The sequence below is a fragment of the Molothrus aeneus genome, chromosome 1 (genome assembly GCF_037042795.1).
Source record: "Molothrus aeneus isolate 106 chromosome 1, BPBGC_Maene_1.0, whole genome shotgun sequence".
Classification (NCBI taxonomy): Eukaryota; Metazoa; Chordata; class Aves; order Passeriformes; family Icteridae; genus Molothrus; species Molothrus aeneus.
In genome coordinates this window covers 6,796,820-6,816,696 of record NC_089646.1, presented here as the reverse complement: position 1 = coordinate 6,816,696, position 19,877 = coordinate 6,796,820, and the positions used below count along the sequence as shown (strand labels likewise).

Sequence of the window (19,877 nt, the reverse complement as noted above, 5' to 3'; positions counted from 1 at the left end):
AGAATGGCCAGAAGATCTGAGTGCTTAAAATACCAATTGCTCAAATCCTTTTAAAGAAATTCTACCTTTTCTTCCCTGATTTTTTAACCTTCAACACCACAGTAGCTAGAAAAATCTTGTGACAGTTTTTTCATAGGCATGCTTCTTAGCAATTTTTAAATTTCTTTATTCCAGTCATTCCCTTATCCCTTGGCAACAGCACTTTGTTGGCAGAGTTTATATAAATACTGGGAGAAAGCAGGTGTTACAGACCCATCCACATCCCTTCCTGAGCTGCTGTCAGTGATCTTAACCCCTGTTTCATTTCCAGGTCTGTTTCCTTCTGTGACATTCTGTAGGAACCTATAGGACAATTGTCTATTTCATTAAAGGGGTCACATCTTTATTTAATTCTGTATGGTTTTAGAGAAGTGGCTACAGGCTTTACACCCGACCAAGCTTTGGAAATACTCAACTTCCATAAGGCAGGAAATAAATCTGAATTCTTGTATTTTTTGATGATAACCTCTGCAACCCTGTATTTTTCAGAAGATAAGATTTCTGGTGAAAAGTTTTCTCCCTTCTCTCCTCAATCATTGTTTTATAGACTCCCCTAAGATTTGTTGGGAGTGATTATAGTGTCGGCTTTGTGAATGCATACATGCACATCTTTGAACCTGAAAAATCTGAGTTTAAGCGCTGTGATCAAATGTCTGTGCCTGTAACGGGCTTGGCCTCATCCTCAAATTCAGGCACTGTAAAAAGATGCAGAGATTGACAAGGGAAGAAGAGGCACTTCTGAAACAAACCCTCATATTTGATGCAGTATGTATGCTTGTTTAAACCACCTGCCGTCCTAAAAAAAAGACACCTCTCTGTCCTTGCTGTCCCAGACTCTCAGCAAGGGATTGTCAAGGGAAGAAGAGGCACTTCTGAAACAAACCCTCATATTTTGATGCAGCATGTATGCTTGTTTAAACCACCTGCTGCCCTAAAGAAAAGACACCTCTCTGTCCTTGCTGTCCCAGGCTCTCAGCCCTGGTGGCAGCCTGGCAGCAGGGTGGCACTGCCATGGGGATGGCAGAGGCACGGCAGCCGGGGGTTTTACCCAGAGGGAATGAAGCCTGCCGGGGCCCCCTCCTTGCTGGGAAGCAGGGACAGAGATTGTCAAGGGAAGAAGAGGCACTTCTGAAACAAACCCTCATATTTGATGCAGCATGTATGCTTGTTTAAACCACCTGCTGCCCTAAAGTAAAGACACCTCTCTGTCCTTGCTGTCCCAGGCTCTCAGCCCTGGTGCAGCCTGGCAGCAGGGTGGCACTGCTGTGGGGAGGCTCTGGGCAGCAGCACAGCCACAGGTGAAGGGATGTTGGAAACTTTTCCTTCTCTGGCACCCGGTGACGCCAAATCCATTGGCCCGCGGGGGCTGAGCCGCTTCTTTCTCTCGGCTGAATCTGCAAGCGCGCTGAGGACATTTTGGAGGGAGGGAGGGAGGGAGCGGAAAAATCTCCGTTCAGGAGTGGACTGCGGCCCTCCCGGCCTTGGCACGCGTTCCCTGTCAGCCCGGCAGAGGCAGGGCAGCCCGGGGTTTTACCCGGAGGGAACGAAGCCTGCCGGGGCCCCCTCCTTGCTGGGGAGTGCGGCTGGGAAGCGGTGCCTGGGGGGCACAGGAGTACCCCCGGCTTAGGGCACGGCCGGGAGAAATCCTGCGGGGAGGGAGGCGAGGAAACAGCCTGGGAGGTCGGGAGGGAGAGGAGCCGCGCCGCCTCGGGGCGTTTTTGGCAAGGTGAAACGCAGCCTTTTCGCCCACCTCCGTGCTCCGGGAATGCAGGCACGGCTCCAGCTGCTCTCCCCGCGCCGAGGGGCCGGCGGGGCGGCCCGGGGCGAGCGGCAGCCGCGGGGAGCGGCCGGACTGCGGGAAAGTTGCGTGGTGCTCGTTTGGCAGCTCCTGGGGACCCTGCCGGGGCTCTCGGAGCGCCCGGGCACCTCCTCCCATCCTCCTGACCCCCTTCCCTCCCTCCCTCCTCCCTCCCCTGTCGGGCTCCCCGCGGGACTCCCCAGTCTGCCAGAAGCGTCGCCCGAGCGCTTCCCCTTTTCGGGTTTTCTAGCCTTTGGGTGTTTGGGGGGTTGTTTTTTTATTTATTTTTTTTCCTCTCTCTCTTTCTGTGAGAGTGCGGCCGAGCTGGGCGAGGGGAAGGAAACTTTCTCCCCCCCTCCCCCAGGATGCTCCGGATATTTTTGAAAGGGCGGAAGAGTGAGAAAGGGAGCAGCGTCTGTGCGGGCATCTCATGCTCTTGCGAAGGTCCCCCCTGACACCTCGCTGCTGGGATTAAAGACCGGAGCTGGAGAAACTCCTCCCCTTCCCTCGGCTTCTCTCTTTCTCCCCCTCTCCTCTTGCTTCCCCCCACCCCCACCCCCCAAAATTTCCTAAGGCCATTAGGAAGGGGAAAAAAAAAAAAAAGAGAGAGAGAAGAAAAAAGAAAATAAGGAGCCTGGACTAACTGCGGCCCGTGGGACGGTGGGGAGAGGTGGAAGAGGAGGCTCCCTCTCCAGATCCATCGCTCAGCACCACGCTTGGGTGAAGGCATGGGAAGCACTGCCATGGACAAGAAGAAAGATGCCTCCAGCAGCAGCAGCAGCAGCAGGAAAAGCTCCGGCCACAAGAAACTCATGCTGCGAGTGCACATCCCCGTAAGTGGCTCCTCGCTCTTCTCCCGTTCGGCAGCTGGCGTGGCTTGGGCATGTTTTTCTCTGCCGTGGAGCGCAGCGAAAGGCAGGGAGAGGTGTCGTGTTTGTTGTGTTTCCTGCCGAGCTCTGCAGTTTGGGGCGTGCTGGGCTGGGGGTGCACCCCGCAACAGGCGGGTCCTGCACACCTGGGGGGGGGCTGAACAGTGGGGCCATGGCCCCACTCCCCTGCAGTGCTGGAAGCCCAGGATGCAGGGTCCGTGGCACGGAGGTGTGTCCCCCTATCCCAGTTTCAGAAGTGACTCTTACTCGCGGCTGTACAAGTGCCCTGGGCTGTGGTTTGGCTCAGTTTGTCTCACCCGGTTCCCTCTCAGACTCGCAGCACGGTTGAAGGTCTGCTCACCCCCAAACGCTGCTCTCAACTTTCCCAGCTTTGGCTCCGGGAACTGTCCCTGCCTGTGGCTGAACCAGCGTTTAATCTGATTCTTCCCTCTCGAGACTAATCCACTTCTGAGTTTCCCAGGGCTGGGGAACCCAGAGCTGGCTCAGAGTTGGATCCAAGCAGTCTGGTCACTGCTTAAAGAGCAGGGCAGTTGGATTCACAGTGGAGAAAACTAGTGAGCCGTGCAGCCTGTTCACCGCTCTGTTCTGTATATTCCACTATAAAGTAACATGCAAGAAATTCTAGAAACAGATACAGAATAACCACAGATCAAAAGTTTCTATTTCCAGTGAGTACTAAAAAGCTGACTGGCTCCGTCTTCAGAATTACATGCCTTTCAAAACTTAAATTACTGGGTTTTTATACTATTAGGATGTTCTTGTGATCCATGTAGCTCTTAGTTTTCTATTCTCAGTCCTCATGTACTTTTGTTTTCGGTGCTTCTGGCAAGAAACGGCAAAGTCCTTGTATCTTCTCTGTGCCCTCTGTTGTTTTATTGGTTATTGGTGTTTGGTTTCTTTTTTTGTTGATTTGTTTTGTTTATTAGTTTGTTTTAAATCCCATTATATAAAAGTGGGAAACAGTTCTACCCGTATCTCTGCCAGGCCACCAAGGAGCAAAAAGATATTTGTGATTGTAAGATTTTCCTTTGTTTTAGGAAAGAATAAGAAATCAAAGCAAATTTATTAGGTGTCTCGAGTGTGTGGAATAAAATGGAGGAAAAGTACATGACTCTTCTGCAGAATTTATTTTTCTCTGGGGAGGAATGCAAGCCCAAGAGCCCAAGCCAAATTTCTGGAGCTCAGAGCGCATTCAGTACTAGAAGAAAAGGGTCTGTTTCTGCTAACAGAAATGGGTGTTGCCTATGTGTTTGTGACAGAAGATTTCAGGCAATAAACTTTACCATGTTGCCAGTAGTACTTCACAATAGGGATGTAAAATACCAGCAAATAAAATGTACCACACCAAAGCACCACTCCCCCTGTGCTCATTATTCCTTCCCACCCTGCTTGCAATATTGTCTCTGCCATCTCTTTCCACTGCCCCCCCACCTCTGACTCACTCTGGCCAGAAACTCTTGTGCAGTTGGATTCCCACTGCTGCTCTCAGGAGCTGCATTTTCTGCCTGCTGAGGAGCCATAGGTAGTTTTGGATTTTCCTGTGGTTGTTGCAGGATTTTACAGCATCCACCTGGTGTTTTTGAAATACCTGCTGATCAGCAGGTATCTCTGACCACACCAGAGCTTAGAACAATTTTCCTCCTTTTATGGTGTGAAGCTAACAGGAAAAAAAGTTCTTAAGGAACTCATTAGCACTAAATCATTATTGACAGAGGAATGCTAATGCTTTTTTCCTAATTTACTTCCTAATCCATCGACAACCTTTCTTCATGAGTTTTACCTTAATTCTACCTTGGATGGAATTTTTTTAGTAGTGGGTCATAATTTTTCATGTTCATCATCTCTTGGCTTTTTGGTATGAAGTTTGTCACCTGGATAATGGTAGGGACTCAGATACACAAGCTTGCAAATGCCTGATGTTGCACTGAAGTCAACAGTTTTGTTGTTCACCCAGTTGGTAATGAGATAACACCTTCTATCCTTCCTCTCCATCCCCAAAATATGACCTTTCTCTTCCATTCTGCATCATTCTAATATTCCTCAAATGGACTATTGAGCCCATGGTTGTACTCATATTTTTAGTGGTTTTCTGTAATCTGGCAGAGTTTGAACATGGCTGTGCTATAAGAAAGAACATTTTTCACATTCTCCATACTTGACAGAAGAATCTGCATTTGAAAAGATCTGTTTAGACTGTTGTTTTTTTTTTTCTCTTTCATAACGTTGTCTTGGCTGTTGTTTTGAAGCATCATTCCTATTATTTCAGTGGCGCCTGTCAGTGTAGCTGTAGTTGTCAAGGGAGCTTTCACCAGACTGTAATTTTTATTTTGTTCATCCTCTTCTTTGTGTTTCTGTGAGATCATGTTTATTACTGAGACATGTAATTCATGCTCATTTGGATCTTCAAATTAGGAACAAGAGAAGAGCTAACAAGGTCTGAGTAGGAGGGGAGAGAGGAGTCCATTCTGAAGGAGAAAGCAGTGGGACAGAGAGGTACTGTTGTGATGTATGCTGGCCTAAAACATATTTATTGGTCATGCAGAAATGCTGATTGAAAAAATAATATATATTGGGGGGAAAAAAAGGGAAGGATGCAAACTACACTATAATTAGGTTAGAAGATTCTGGAATAATAGGGATTTCTGAAAAGAAAGTTGTATGCATTTCTTCCCTCCCCCACATAGTTTTATTGTTTTGGGTTTGTTTTTGACAGTGGGGAAAAAACAGATCAGTTGAAGAAAGCAGGTTTGTGGCTTGCAACACTCCAGGGCATTTCTCAGGTACATCTTTCTCAAGGAAGAACAAGACATGATACAAAAAATCTGGAAACACTCTATTTTCTCTATTTTCACCAACTTTCTGTGCTCAGCCTCCCTCAGCACAGGTGGGTGGTGCCCTGCCTGTACTTCTGGGAGTGGTGGTGCATCACTAAATTCCTGCAGGCTGGCTCTCCCCACTGCTCTCAGCTTGTGTTCAGTAGCCAAGAATAAAGTAGGGGCCACTGAATTCTGCAGCATGGCAAGGGAGTGTTTGTTAAATGGCTGGGATGATGGAACATCTTCATGTTTGGTTGTTGTTTTCTTTGTAGATACACCACTGTCTTAAACTAGTAATTTAGATGGACCAGAATATAATTGCAGGAGCCTCTGTCTATCCCAGCAGCACACTCAGAAGTCTTGCAATTAGAGATGCCTAAATGGAAATTTCTGGTCCAAATATCTTTGAAAGCTGCTACAGATTTAAATAGAAACCTTTGCTCTCTAGATGCATCATAGCTGTAATATGAAGACATTAGCATTATAAAATACCTTTTTAAGCCATTAGAAGTTAATGCTTGCACATTGCTTTGAACATTTTTAAAACTCTATTCTGAGATGGGATGCAATTGTCTGCTGAGTAGGAGCGCACAGCAGTGAGATCAGAATGTTCTTTTGTCATCTGGCAAAATCGATCTGTTCTAATGTTAACGTTACCATTGTAGGCCCCTGGTGCTGAAAAAAAAATATTCTGCTCTTGTTTACTTTTAATTTCTTCTGGGATGGTTCAGTCAGTGCTAGCAAAGTTAAGTTGTATTTACATGAGCACAACTGAGGGCAGAACCTCTCTCAAGAGCTTCACTATGCCAGGTGCCAAGCACCTGCTGCTCCCAGCAGGTGGGAATTGCAGGAACTTGGCACTTCTTTGGATTTTTCCCAAAGACATCGCAAGGTGACTTTTTATTCAAAAGAACAAGAAGTTTTTTTCACAATAAGCACAAAAATAACATCTGTGAATGAATATCAGAACACCTGTCAGTTCAGTGAGGTGGCTCTTGCCTCTGGTACTTCAGCCCTGACAGCAGAGTTGATGCACTAAAAGGATGTGCTTGGTGATCAGGGTTCTTTGTTTTCCATGCCACACAAAGAAACATCTCTGCACAGTTTCTTCCTTTTCTTTGTCAGCCTCTGTAATTTTTGAAGAGACTCCTCAATGTCAAAATTTATTGCTGTTTCCAGGCTTGGTGTTATGGGGGGATGCCAGGCTGAACATCAGATGGGTTAAATATTTCTAACCCGATAGATGACAATGATGTTCTGACAGCTACTGTTGGCTCAGGCTCTGCCCCTCCATCTTGCTTTCACACTTGCAAAGTCATTAGTGGCTGCATGCCTAATAAATCACTCTGAAATTATTTTGTTTTGTCACAGTTTTTGCAGGGTGCTTCTTGTCTCCCGGTAATTGCAGGGTGGGCTGATAAGAACAGCACTTCAGTCTAGGAGTCGCTTTAGGAAGTGCAAGTGGGGAATAATCTAGTGAATTCTTTCAAAGGTGAAAAGAAATCAGTTTCCAGTGTGATCTAGGAATGAAAGAAATGTTTGTTTTCTTGGAGAGAGGAGGTGAAGGGAGAGAGAAACAGAGGAAAGAGAAATGTTTCCCTAAAATTAAATCTCAACTGTTCTCCCTCTTGCTCTCCCAGGGCAAGCTCTGAGATGTCCTGAGCCTTTGTGGCCTTGAAGTTTAAATTTGGATTCCTCCCTCAAGAGCTGATATATTAAGACAGGAAAGGGCAAGAGGTATTTGCTCAGGAGTGTTGAGATGGTACTTTGAATTATCTGAAGGATAAAAGAAAGGATTCATGTTTACAATCAAAATAGCTGCCACTGCAATCAAGGAAGAATTAGTCAAAATTTTTGGTTGTAAAGCATAACAGAAACACTCCATCAGTATATAGAAATGTGCTGTGTCTTACAAAATATTACTTTTCCTGGTTTGACATTCTGCTCCTAAAGGGCCTCACCCAACCTCCTTTATTCATACCTGAGCCTGTGAGGATTGTGGGCTCAGAGGAATATGAATTTCCTTGGAGAAATAAATAATGAATGTGGAAGAAACTCACAAAAATGTGGATGGTGAGACTTTTGGGCTCAGGGAAGTTTACGGTGTGCTTGTACTGGGGATTAGTGGAATAGAAGAAAAGTCATGCTCCAGAGGGATGAGGAGTGAAGTGAGGGGTAGTGATCTCCACCTAAGAGGAGCCAGCTCCTATTCACAGACCCACAAGGCTCAGCTTAACCTCAATTTCTCCACATTAAATTCAAGGGAGCTACTCAGATGTGACTGAAACCAGAATTTAACCCTCATTTTGTTGATGATATATGGACAGTGATGGAAGTAGGTTGGTGTGCCCAGGTGCTGGCTTGGCAGAGATAATGGGAGGAGAAATGAGGCAAAACTGAGTCAGCATTGGTTGCCCAAATTGTGGATGTTTATGTTGAGTGAAGTAACACATGTAATTCTCATCTCTTGGAAGAAAAGATGAATTTCTGTCAAAAGGCATCCCATGCACAAGGAATAATGAAAGAACAGAGTTGGTTACAGGAGAAATGAGACATCAAGGAAGACATCAACAGCAGACAAGGAATGTCACAATGTGGGCTATTTTACCATAGACTGATCACCAGGCTGTGGGAAATGGCTCCAGAGTCTGCTCTGGTTGCAGGGGTCTGCTGTCTCAATTTTGTACTGTTTGCACTGTAGATACACTGGAGAAAGTGTTACAGTCTCACAAACAGGGAGACCTGTGCATGTCTTCAAAGGCTAAAAGAAAATGATTTCAATCTTGAATGGAGTGTGGTTTTTCTTCTGAGAAGGAAAACTTATGTGCACACGTGAATATACGATGCCATCAATAAATATAAAATAATATTGTTGGTGTGGTGATACAGTGCTGTACTGCTACTGAACTATTTCTCATACCAGCAGTGAGCTAAAACACCAATGTGTGTTAGATATGCAGAATGATTTTTGTGTTTATTCTTTATGTAGTTGTAGAAACTGCAGTATAATGCTTCAGTTTAGTGTTTGCTTCTGTAATACTGTCTCTCTCAAGTTGCTTGCATATGAAAGCTTTAAAGCATGAAAGCATCATTTACACAATTGAGAACTGAAATATAACACCATACTCCAGCTTTTGACATTGAGAATTCATAGAATGGTTTATAACATCCTTCAAATTTTCATAAAATTCAGCTTGACAATAAATTACATTATGGAGGCGTGACCCAGTGGGATGCAGAGCAAATGCATTGCAGTGTGAGTTTCATGGTTGTCATTTATTTCCCACACCGTGACTCCTCAGACCTTATGGTCATTATTGCAAAGGGTGCCTGTGACCTTCTGCTCCAAAAACAGAACCTATGTCATAAGCTGAAGACTTAATCTATTTTTGTGACCAGGGTGAGAGAACTATATGCCTTTTTTAAGCTGCTGGAGAACGTGCTCACACATCTGGGGATTCATCAGGAGGAATTGTGTGCATTATAAGCATTGTCTGCCATGTTATGAAACTTTATCATCATTTATGTACAACAGCATTCTGCAATTTTCAGTCAACTTTCCATGAGAGTAATGCTGCTGGAACAATGAAAATAAGAAAATACTTCTGCAAGCTGAAGAAAGCAAACTTCTCTTGAGAGGTCAGAGTGCTTCCTGATAACGTAAAAAAACCACTGCTCAGTTGTGGACTTACCAGGGGTCGTTTATGAATGACTGAAGTTTGGGTCTGGTTTCTGCATGTTGATTTCTTTAGAAGGGGTTGGAAAAGTGTTTTCCATGGAATTGGAGAAATCAGTACTTGATGAGCTAGATTAGGGGTAAAATCTGAGTCCAAGCATGAAGAAATTTTTCAGTGAAGACAAGCTCTCCATAGAAATGGGATAGTTTTAGGAATGTAGTGGACTGAACAAGTGCCATAAGCATTGCCTGTTGCCTGTCTAGTGGAAGAAATGGATTGTTACCTGCTTGCCACTTATATTGAATGGGCTCTACATGGAAATCTGAAAAAAGGAATTGTGTAGAGATTGTTCAAGCGTGTCACAATGACTCCATTAAGGCTACCTAGCCCTAATCTTTGATTAGGGATTTCCAAATTTCCACTGAAACAGAACTGTTCTTTAAGTAGGTGTGCATTTAATGTGTTTTCTAGGTCTGTGCTGCTTTGCTTTTGGCCATGGAGCCTTTAAAAGGTGTAAGTGCAAACAAGTGCTTTTACAGAATCATAGACTTGTTGAGGTTGGAAGTGAGATATCTGGAGGCTGTCTAGTCCAGGTGTTATTGCTGGCCCTGTGCTCAACTAGAGCAGGTTTCCCAGGACTGTGCCCCATCAGATTTTGAATTTCCTCAAGGATGAAAACTCCCAGTTTCACTGCTCTGACGGAACGCATATGAGCAAGTGAAAGTTCCTGGAAATAGTCTATTGTTCAGCCACTCCACAGGCACATGGAATTGAACTCCTCAGTTGGTTGGATCTTGTTCCAAAAGCATAGAGCCAGTCTGAAGAGTGAAACTGAATTTGGCTAGAAGGAGTGCAGAGACTTCTGGGAAAAGGATTCTCTGAGATGATATCAAAACTGGAGGCACAATAGTCTCAACAAGACTTGACAAAGGAAAGAAGAGTAAGGAAGAGGTAAAAAAAGGTGCTTAGTCAGTGCTACCATGCTGTGTATGACTTTGCCAGCTTCTCGGTAGATCATTGCATCTTCTGGAATGTGGTTTTCATCATGTGTTGTCATTCCTTTTGCATACATTCATTAGAGGGGGATTTGCTGTTACTGAGTATTAATCATGTGTTGGAAGAGTTATCTAAACCAAGAAGCATGAGGAAAGACGGTTCAAGGATAAATCCTCAGCAATCTGAGTCTCTATGTGCTGTATGGCCTGAGGGCAGAGGAGGTGCAAGCTGCCCATTGATGAATTGCTGAGGCTTGAGGTCCACAAAAAATGAACTTTTAAAGTGTCAGTGTGCCACACTGAAACACCAAAACAGCTTGTGGGATCTTCTTTCCATCCATGACTGAATGCTCTTAGATGTCTGTACATATGGTAGCAAAAACAAATTCTCTGAAGAATTTAAAGCCTTGACAGAATGGATTGGCTGGAGGAGGTGTGAAGAAATCCCTGTAGTGCTGATATTTAAGGAGATGGCTGGAGTTAAAGTGACTTTTCCCAGGTTGTACAGGAATGTGACAGTTGGACTCATGAAGTTTTCAGACCCAGTTCCCTTACCTTAACCATAAGCCAAACCTTCTTGCTATGGTATCCAAGACAAGCTCAGCCTAAGTCAGATCCCTACATAACATTAACCTAAGGCAGCAGTCATGGGAAGTATTTTTCCTTTTGCTTTTTGAAAATATGCGTGAAGTGAAAGGATTCCAGTCTAATGTCTACAAACAGTCATGCCAGGTCTTAAAATAACACTATTAGGACTCTTGGCAGCCTGAGCAGGAAGACCAAGGATTGAGGATATTAGATAAATTAGAGGAGACTATTTTAATTTCCAGCATCAAAAGTGGTACCAATGAGTGTGCCTAATTATCACATCCTCCATGTGGTCCATGTGATTGTTGAAAGCTGTGCAATGTTACTCTTTTGTTTTCTGTATAGCTGGTGGCACATCAGTTGTAGAATTCTTGAAACAAGGCATCTACAGTATTTTCACATGTAGTCATCTACATTGTCAAGAAAATGGAGTTTGGGTACATATAAACAGTTCTTTACCAGTCATATTCAATCTACAGCAGTCTCCAAAGAGTTTGCAGGCATTCTGTATCCTTTCCTGAATTCCACTGGCTTGTGTTTCCAGTTATTGGAGCTGGGCATTCTCTAGTGCTGCTGCCAGCTAGAGCAGGAAAGAGAATTACCAGCATGGTCTCAACACCATTCTTTGATACTCCTTCCACTAGTCCTAGATCAACTCTACATTTTTATGGGAAAATGGGGAAATTCTGCCATTTGAAAAATTGAGCCAACATTATTTGTAAACATAAAATTTGGAGCCTGAAAAGAATGGGAGTTCGAAAATGTTATTCAGCTGTTCCCTTTGCTCTTTATTTGGTGAGTCAATATTCAAGGTAAATACTAATTTAAGAGACTTCTTTTAGTTGGGTGATGATTAATTATACATTTTCTTTATATTTGTACACGTTTTAGAATGACTCTACATGCTTTAAGCTGTGCAGAGGCAGGAAAGTACATGCCAGCATTTTTCTTTATAAAGTAAATCCAGTAATTCAAAAAGTGCAATTACTTGAATTCCTTTTTTTCTGTGTTGTACTAAGAGTTCTGGCTCTTTTCACTGCTGCAGATCTGTGGACATGTCATCAATTGGCATGTAAAAGTTGCTGTTAATGAAACTTTTCTGATTTTCAGCTGTAAAACACTGGAGTCAGTAAAAGAGGAAGTGTCTTAACCATGCACAGGATTGGGCTCATCTCCATTACTTAGCCAGACAAAACTGCTCTTCACCCAGTATTCCTCAGCTGTCCTAGTGGACCTCAAGCATTTACCAGGGCAAGGAAAGCTGCTGTTCCCCAGCTGGATTTCCCAACAGACTGTGTGCATCCTCCTGCAATGCTGAGCAAAGCCTTACAATGCCTTCCTACTTAGCCAATCTGTTTTATTTTCAAGGTCAGATAAAACGAGTGGTGACTTGGTCACCCTTGGTAACTCACTTGCTTTGATGCCCATCTGTCTGTAGTCTCAGATCCAAAAATCTGCAGAGATGACTCAAGTTTACTTGAAATGCCATTCGCAGGATTGTGAAAAGAAAATAGGTGCTAAGAAGGCTAGTAGCTCAAAAAGATGTGATTTTCAAAGGAATTTAGGCATCTCAGGTTCTTCTACAATATTTGAAGATCCTGCCAGTCCATTTGCATCAGGATATCCTTAATTACATTTGAAAATTAAGCTTTACATCTTTCAAACTTTCAAGATGCCATTCTTCCCTCTTTGCTATTTATAGCGGCATTACAAACAAGACACTTTGCTACTTTTCCACTTCCAGTAACATTCTCTTGTGCCTGATAGCTAAAATGGAAAAAACAAACAGACAAACAAAAATACAACAGCAATCAAACACCAAAAAACCCCAAACAAATCAGAAATTGGCTTTTAGTTCAATGGAACAGAGATTGAAAGCAATACTAGGAAGTCATTTGGGAAGAGAGAAATAGCATCTGCTCTCCTGATGATAAAGACTGAAACTAATACTGATGCTTGGTGCATTGCAATCTGTTGTGACACATAATAAAGTCAGTGTATGTTTGTCTTATGTTTGACTGAGAGGACCAAGTATTACATGTGATAAAGATTTCCGAAAGAAATTTCAATGTAACTTGAGAAAAGGCTGCAATAATTTAAAATTGTCAGAGGTTTTTTTGGTTTTATATTTTTTACCTGGGTAAACTTCAAAGGTTTTGTGAGCTACTGTAGGCATTTAATGTGTTCAAACTCTCTGTGGATAGTTACTTTATATTTACTTTCAAATATAAATGTTTAAAAATTAAAAAACAATATATTTCACTGCCATAATCCACATAAACCTTTCTGTCAGCATGTTTATGAAGCGGATTTAGGTTGAAGTAACCAAGGAAGAGGCACACATGTAAAAGCAAAGGATGTAAGATCAATGGCATTGATCACTATATGCACTTTAATGGATGAGAGTTGGGACACACAGGCTGAAATCTGGGGACATGTGTCTGGGGATTGATCACCTTCTCTTGGAAGAATGGTAAAATCAAAGTTCTCTACTTGAGCAACAAAGTGAGAGAAGATATTAACTAATGCAGTCTATACATTTCTGAAAGTTCATTTTCAGAGGGCAATAGGTTCCTTTGTTTGTGTTTTATGGTCTTGAATGTTCTATATATCTGATTAGGTTAATTTAAAAAACAGATAAGGACACAAGTCCTTACTGACTGTGTGGAGTTCAACAGGAGAAAGTTCTGGATTCTGCCGCTTGAATGGGGCAGCCTTGCATGTACAGGATGGGAGGCTGGAAAGCAGTGCACAGAAAGGGACCTGGGACTCCTGGTCAATGGCAAGATGAATGTGATCAGCAGTGCCCTGGAGCCAGGAGGGCAACAGAGCCATGGGGGCATCAGGCCCAGCATTGCCAGCTGGGCAGGGAGGGATTGTCCTGCTCTGCTCCGGGCTGGGGTGGCCTCACCTCGAGTCCTGGGCGCAGTTTTGGGAGCCACATGACAAGAAAGACACTAAACCATTAGAGACCATCCAAAGGAAGAGATTAAACCATTAGAGACCACCCAAAAGAATGCAATGAAGATGATGAAGGGGTCTTGAGGAGAAGCTGTGTGAGGAGTGGCTGAGGGCACTTGGTCTGTTCAGCCTGGAGGAGACTGAGGGGAGACCCCACTGCAGTTACAACTTCCTTGAGAGGGGGAGAGGAGGGGCAGGCACTGATCTCTGCTCTGTGTGACAGTGACAGAACCTGAGGGAATGGCCTGAAGTTGTGTCAGGGGAGGTTTAGGTTGGATATTAGAAAAAGGTTCTTCACCCACAGGGTCGTTGGGCACTGAACAGGCTCCCCAGGGCGGTGGTCACAGCACCGAATCTGGCAGAGTTCAAGAAGTGTTTGGACAATGCTCTTGCTCACATGAGGTGACTTTTGGGGATGGTCCTGCACAGGGCCAGGAGTGGGGCTTGATGATCCTTGTGGGTCCCTTCCAAATCAGCATACTTCGTGATTCTGTGATGAGCAGAGCCTGTGTGTATGGAGGGGAGCTGCCTGTGTGCAGCTGTTTGCTCTGAACTGAATACATTCAGTGTGTATAGACAAGCTGGCAAATTGCTCATGTTGCAGAGAAATGAGCTGTGATGGAAAATACAATAGATGTTTAATTATTTCAGGGGAAAACCCCATGTTATGAATATCCTGTGTTTTCATGTCACAAAACAAACAGAGCAATGAGCCTGACCTTTAGGCTGTTTTGATTTCTGGTGGTTTTTGGTTTACAAGACTTAAGTAATTTAAAGTTCAATCACCTGGGCTGTTGTGCTAAGGGATTAACACATAGTGACTTGCATCCTATTGTGCCAGATGTAACCAGGACTAACTTCTCCCTTGCTTCTGTCTGATTCCCTGCATACAGCCATTGCTGTAGAAGGCCTCCAAGCCATGTCATGTCAAATAATGCATGGTCTTCAGAGCTCACTGGGGGAGAGAAAAGTCTGGGAACAATGTGAGCAGGCACAGCCAGGCATTTCCACTAATTGTTGATGTGGACGATGGAACACAAAAGCAGAAGAAGGGAGGGGGGAATGGAAATGCGTCTTGGTGTGGAAACAACTGTGTAAAAACAAATATGCCTGGGCTTGCTTTTTGGGAATGTAAATGTAGCACAGGAGAACTCCCACAACAGGAATCTTCTGCTTTAGTCTGCCCCTGCCAGATAATTTTAGAAGGTTTCTTTTTAATTTATATACCTCTAGACACTTTTTTGGCTATTGGGGGTTGTGGACTTCAGCAACCTTAAATTGTAACAGGTAGTTGCATTTTACTGCTGAGCTAGCTGTAAATTATCTGTTACTTTTTGTTTCTGGTTATTTGATATTGCCTAAATATTGGAAATGGCAAACTTTAATTACTTAATTGTTAGTGTAACATGGAAGTGGCATTTCAAAATATATCCCGGTGGAGTTAAATATCTAAATGATTCTCTTCCATACTGTGTACTCTAATCCAATGCAGGGTGGAGTGATTTCCAGACCAAATGTATAAAATAAGTAAAATAAAATGGCATATTTGGATTTGGGTGAGGGGGGGGGGGTATTATCCATAATGGCAAAATAGAATTTCCTCTTGAGAACTGTCATGCAGAAATATCTATGATGTAATTTCCTTAAACTCAGAAACACAACAAGTAAAGACAGTGATGAAGACATGACCATTTGGTAGGATGAGCCTGAATATTGCGTATTTACCCTATAAAATGGGAGCTATATGAAATTAGTTGAAAATGAAGTTAGTAAATTTAGTGAGATTCATAAAGTAAAATTGGTAGATTTATGTTTCACTACACAGTGGAAATTTTTGTACACAGGTAAGCTACCAACCCATGCTGGGCTTCCTCATCCCCTCAAGATGGAAAGGTTTTTTACATCAAGGAAGCAGAAAACACAAGTTATGCACAGTGCACTTGCATGTTCACCTGTGCCTGAAGGATCATCCTACCTGTGCTGAAAAGCAGATATTTCTGCAGAGAGATGCAACAGCTGCAATTAGTAATCAGCAGAATGCAACACAACTGGTGTAAATCCAAATGCTTACTTTGTCCATTTTCTAAATGAATTGCAAATGTCTGACTGAGCTGAGAACCATTATGGAGGCAAGAGGAAAGGGAATAGCCATCAAAAACACCAATTTGTTGATTATATAATGGATCTGTCATTAGTAACTTGATCGTGCCAATGCAATTGCTTTTTTTCCAAGACAGATACTTGTTCTTACCAGGACTGATTGAAAAGCACTTTGATTGTGCCAAAGTGTGCTTTAAATGGAAAGAGGGAGATGGAAAACTATTTAACAGTAGAAATATGATTGCTGATAGCATTGCAGAAAAGTGACAAAGCAGAAAGATAGCAGGGTTTTATCCAAGCAGTTAGATTGAATCCTTTTTAGTTAAAAATAAACTCAGTGCTGTGAAAGTTATCACAAGGACAGCTGTAAAGACTGATCATGGGTCAGAGCGAAAATTGAGTTCATTCCATGAAATTCATCACAACACTCCATTGTGGCACTTCTATTTTGACAGGCAGGATTGGCCTCCCAGCAATTACCATTGAAAATATTTACCATTGCAGTGTGGAAATCTGACTTCCTGGCACGGGGCTGGGAACGTCATTTCACTGTAATCTCCTGAACATCTTTGCTGACTAAGGCTGATTCTGAGCAGGTTGCCAAAAGATCTCAGTTTCTCCACCTTCTTCCCAATCTTCCAGTTTTTACATCAGATTTGTCTTTATTATGTTCATATTTTTGTAATCCTGTGATTTCCAGCAGCCACTGTAACCTCCACACAAATAATAATTGTTTATTTAAACTTCTTTGTTGTGCAGGTGATGACACATTGGGACAGATTGTCCAGAGAGGATGCGGAGTCTCCCTTGCTGGAGATATTCCAGAATGGTCTGGACATAATTCTGTGCCATGTGTTCTGGGATGACCCTGCTTGAGCAGGGAGGCTGGACCAGATGTCCCTCTGTGGTACCTTCCAACCTGACCGTTTCTGTGATTCTGTGAATATCCCTTGAGCTGTATCCCCTGAGCCAAAAGCAGTAGCTGCTATCTCTAGAGTTTCCAAAACCTACCACAAAATATGAAGAACAAAAATCAGGCTCACAAAATTACATATTGGATTGTTATGGAAAGGATTTTTAGATTTTTTTACGTTCCTGAGATGTGGGCAAGCTCTAGGGGTGAATATCTTGTTTTTCAGAATTTTGGTGACTTTGCTCACAGCTGGGGTACTTAGTGCTGATTTGTGCCACAAGATTCCTGCTATTTCATGGAGAATTCCCACAGTTAGCATTTTAGGGGATTTAAAAATTATTTTTTATGGCTTAGGTAACCTTTTCAGCTGCCCACCACTAGATCTGCTGAGTGCCATTCTGGTGTTATTTGCCTTAGCAGGAGAATTTTCCCTGTCACTGGAGCTGCTGTGGACAGTGGGGCTGGAACTGGAGAAGCTCATTCTTCATGGGATGGAAGTGTTAGGATTTCATTATGGCTCTTCAGCTTAGAGGGATGGGAGAAGGAACCACCTAAAGCTTGTGGGTGTACAAAGTATAAATGAGCAAAATATGGTGTACCAGAAATAGCTCATGAATGGATACCAAAATATCAGTATTTTTTGTTTTGATTTTGCAATAATTCCATTTGACAAACAACCAGGTTTCTTCTAGTTGTTCTGCCGAGACCTTTCTCTCCTTGCAGCCAAATTTTACAGCTCTGCTTACCACAAGGCTTACCACATGTGAGAGGATTGTGTAAAGTGTCTGATATAAGAGAGCTGTAATGGATTTGGGGGAGTGAAAGCAGGGTACAGTGGTAATATTTATGGCTAATGCTATGATGCACCCTCTCTGCTATTCTGACTGTGTTCCAGCTTTAATTCTGTAGCTGTGGTCTAAAATGGGGAGGCAGGTAAGAGGCTGAACTCACTGTGAGCCAGGAAACCTAAAATATCTCTTCTACTTTTGGCCAGTTGCCCAGACCAGAATAAATACATTCAGCCTTTCTCTTTCACATCCCCATTGTAGAGACAAAATACAAAAAGGCCAAACAGAAATCTGACAGACCATATTTTGTTTATATAGAGGTTTGTTAAATATATGAGATGAAGAGACAGTTATCAAGCTAAGTCCTGTATTTTATATGGATTTATAACAGCCATTTAAATAAAGTATGCCTTGTGCTCAGGCTGAGAATTTGTAAATTCAAACTGTTTTATGCATGTTTCCATAATATATGAGGGGGTTTTATGTGTAGTACATAGACTTGCCTAGATGTTTTTGCTGTTGGAATGATCATGGTGATTTAATTAATGTTGTTTTCTTTTCTAAGGATCATCTCAGAATTTATCACTATTTCATTAATAGGAAAAATCCTTTCCTTTATCTGTGATCTGTGCTAATTTGAACACGAGGCCAGTTTGAGGGAAAGGTTGACTTTTCTAAGAAGCTTCCAGAAGTTCCAAGAAAGGTTTATTTCCATCTGGTTATTTCCATCTGGCAATTAATTAAAAATAGGCCTTAAACTTCCTATTTCCCTTTCTAGGATATTCTGTTTCCCAGGCCTTTCAGCCTGGCTGTCTGTGAGTCTGATGGTGTGTCACTTTACAGAACTGCTCTGTGGTCACAGAAATAATCTGTGACACCACTGTAGGGACAGGACCTTCCCCTGATGGCCGGAGCTGGAGTTCTTGGTCTGGCACATTGGCTGGGCTTCACAGGAAGTTTATAGCTTTGGGAAGGAAATTTTATTATATGTTCTGGCATAAGCCTTAACATTTTCTTGCTCTTTTTATTGTTGGGAAATTACATGTAAAGCAACTGCAACTGGTGCAACATATTTCTGTATTTTATGTATAACTTCAAAGCAGAGTGAGACCAAATGTTTATCTCTGCTAAGTCTTTTCCAAGTCCATGTATTCATTAAACTGACCATAGAAATTCAGTCAAACATAAGCTCAGCTATTGCTGGTAATTCATTAACAGATTCATCTAAAACTTTGTCCAAAGCTTTAGTTTCTGAATCAGGTCATGAACATCTCATTTCCTCACCAGTCCAAAAACACACAGTCAGTTTGGTGGTTAAACCAAGTTTAGCCAGACTGAGCAACAGCACAACCTCCTACCACAAACTTGCTTTATCTTGGATCCAGCTGTGCTTCTCCTTCCATGTGGCAGGGCTGAGGAGGAAGAGGATATCCCTGAAGTGTGAACATGAAAGTCTTGACCCTGCCACCCTGATGGCTTTGTTCTGCATCTTGAAGGGAGTGTGTGGCCCAAACCAAGCTCTCACTCCACTGACCTTTGGGTGGTTCATGACTTGGCTGGGAACAGAGTGTGTGGAGTGAACCCTGGAGCTGATACAAACTTCTGCATATGAAAAGCCCTGAAGTGCTTTAGGAGTTATGTTTTGTCATACATGACTGGCATATAGATATCTATCTTGGATATCTGGGGCAGTGATCACTAAATGCTTTGCTTGTGTTTAGCAGTGCTAGGAACATTTATGCTGGAATTCAAGGAAGTTACTTCATCTGGACTACATGATAGGGAGGACTTTGCCAAAAAATGCCAAGTGTGGAACAGAGTTTAGAGTAAAAGTTCTTTTTCTGAAGGAAACTGTTGTGAGATCCTGAATGAACAAAAGAAGTTTACTTCTCTGGGTCTGGAGAAAACATGGTTTTGTTCATTCCATGCAAACTCAATTTTCTCTGTAGCACTTTGCCTGACTGCACTGGCCCTGGCTTGTTTCCTGGTGAACCCAGTAACATCAGTGCCCTAACTAATCTGGATCAGGAATGTAAGGAATCACCAGCCATTGAACTGTCAATTCTTGGACACATACAAGATCCTGATTTCCCCCAGTCTCATCTTGTTATCCATACAGTATTCAGTTTATCCTCTTGCAGCTCTTACCAGACAAGCGTGCCTTTTAATATCAATCTCCTGTGCACTCAAGGTTTCATTTACACCTGAAACACAGGGAGACCTGCTTTATTTGCTCTCACCAAAGTGGTCTCATGGAGGATATCCAGGTTTTTATTGAACAGGTATTTGATCCAAGCATTTTCTTTTAAAAC

At 42.9% G+C, this 19,877-nt stretch overlaps 1 protein-coding gene across 1 annotated transcript in view; it reads left to right on the top strand.

Annotated features, from left to right (window-relative positions):
• Positions 1–2,463: 2,463 nt before the first annotated feature.
• PRKAG2 (protein kinase AMP-activated non-catalytic subunit gamma 2) overlaps positions 2,464–19,877 on the top strand; it is a 217,328-nt gene continuing 199,914 nt past the window's right edge. Inside the window, exon 1 of the mRNA XM_066550880.1 lies at positions 2,464–2,670. Coding sequence (XP_066406977.1) covers positions 2,566–2,670 — 105 coding nt within the window. The 5' untranslated portion in view covers positions 2,464–2,565. The remainder of the gene's footprint in view (positions 2,671–19,877) is intronic.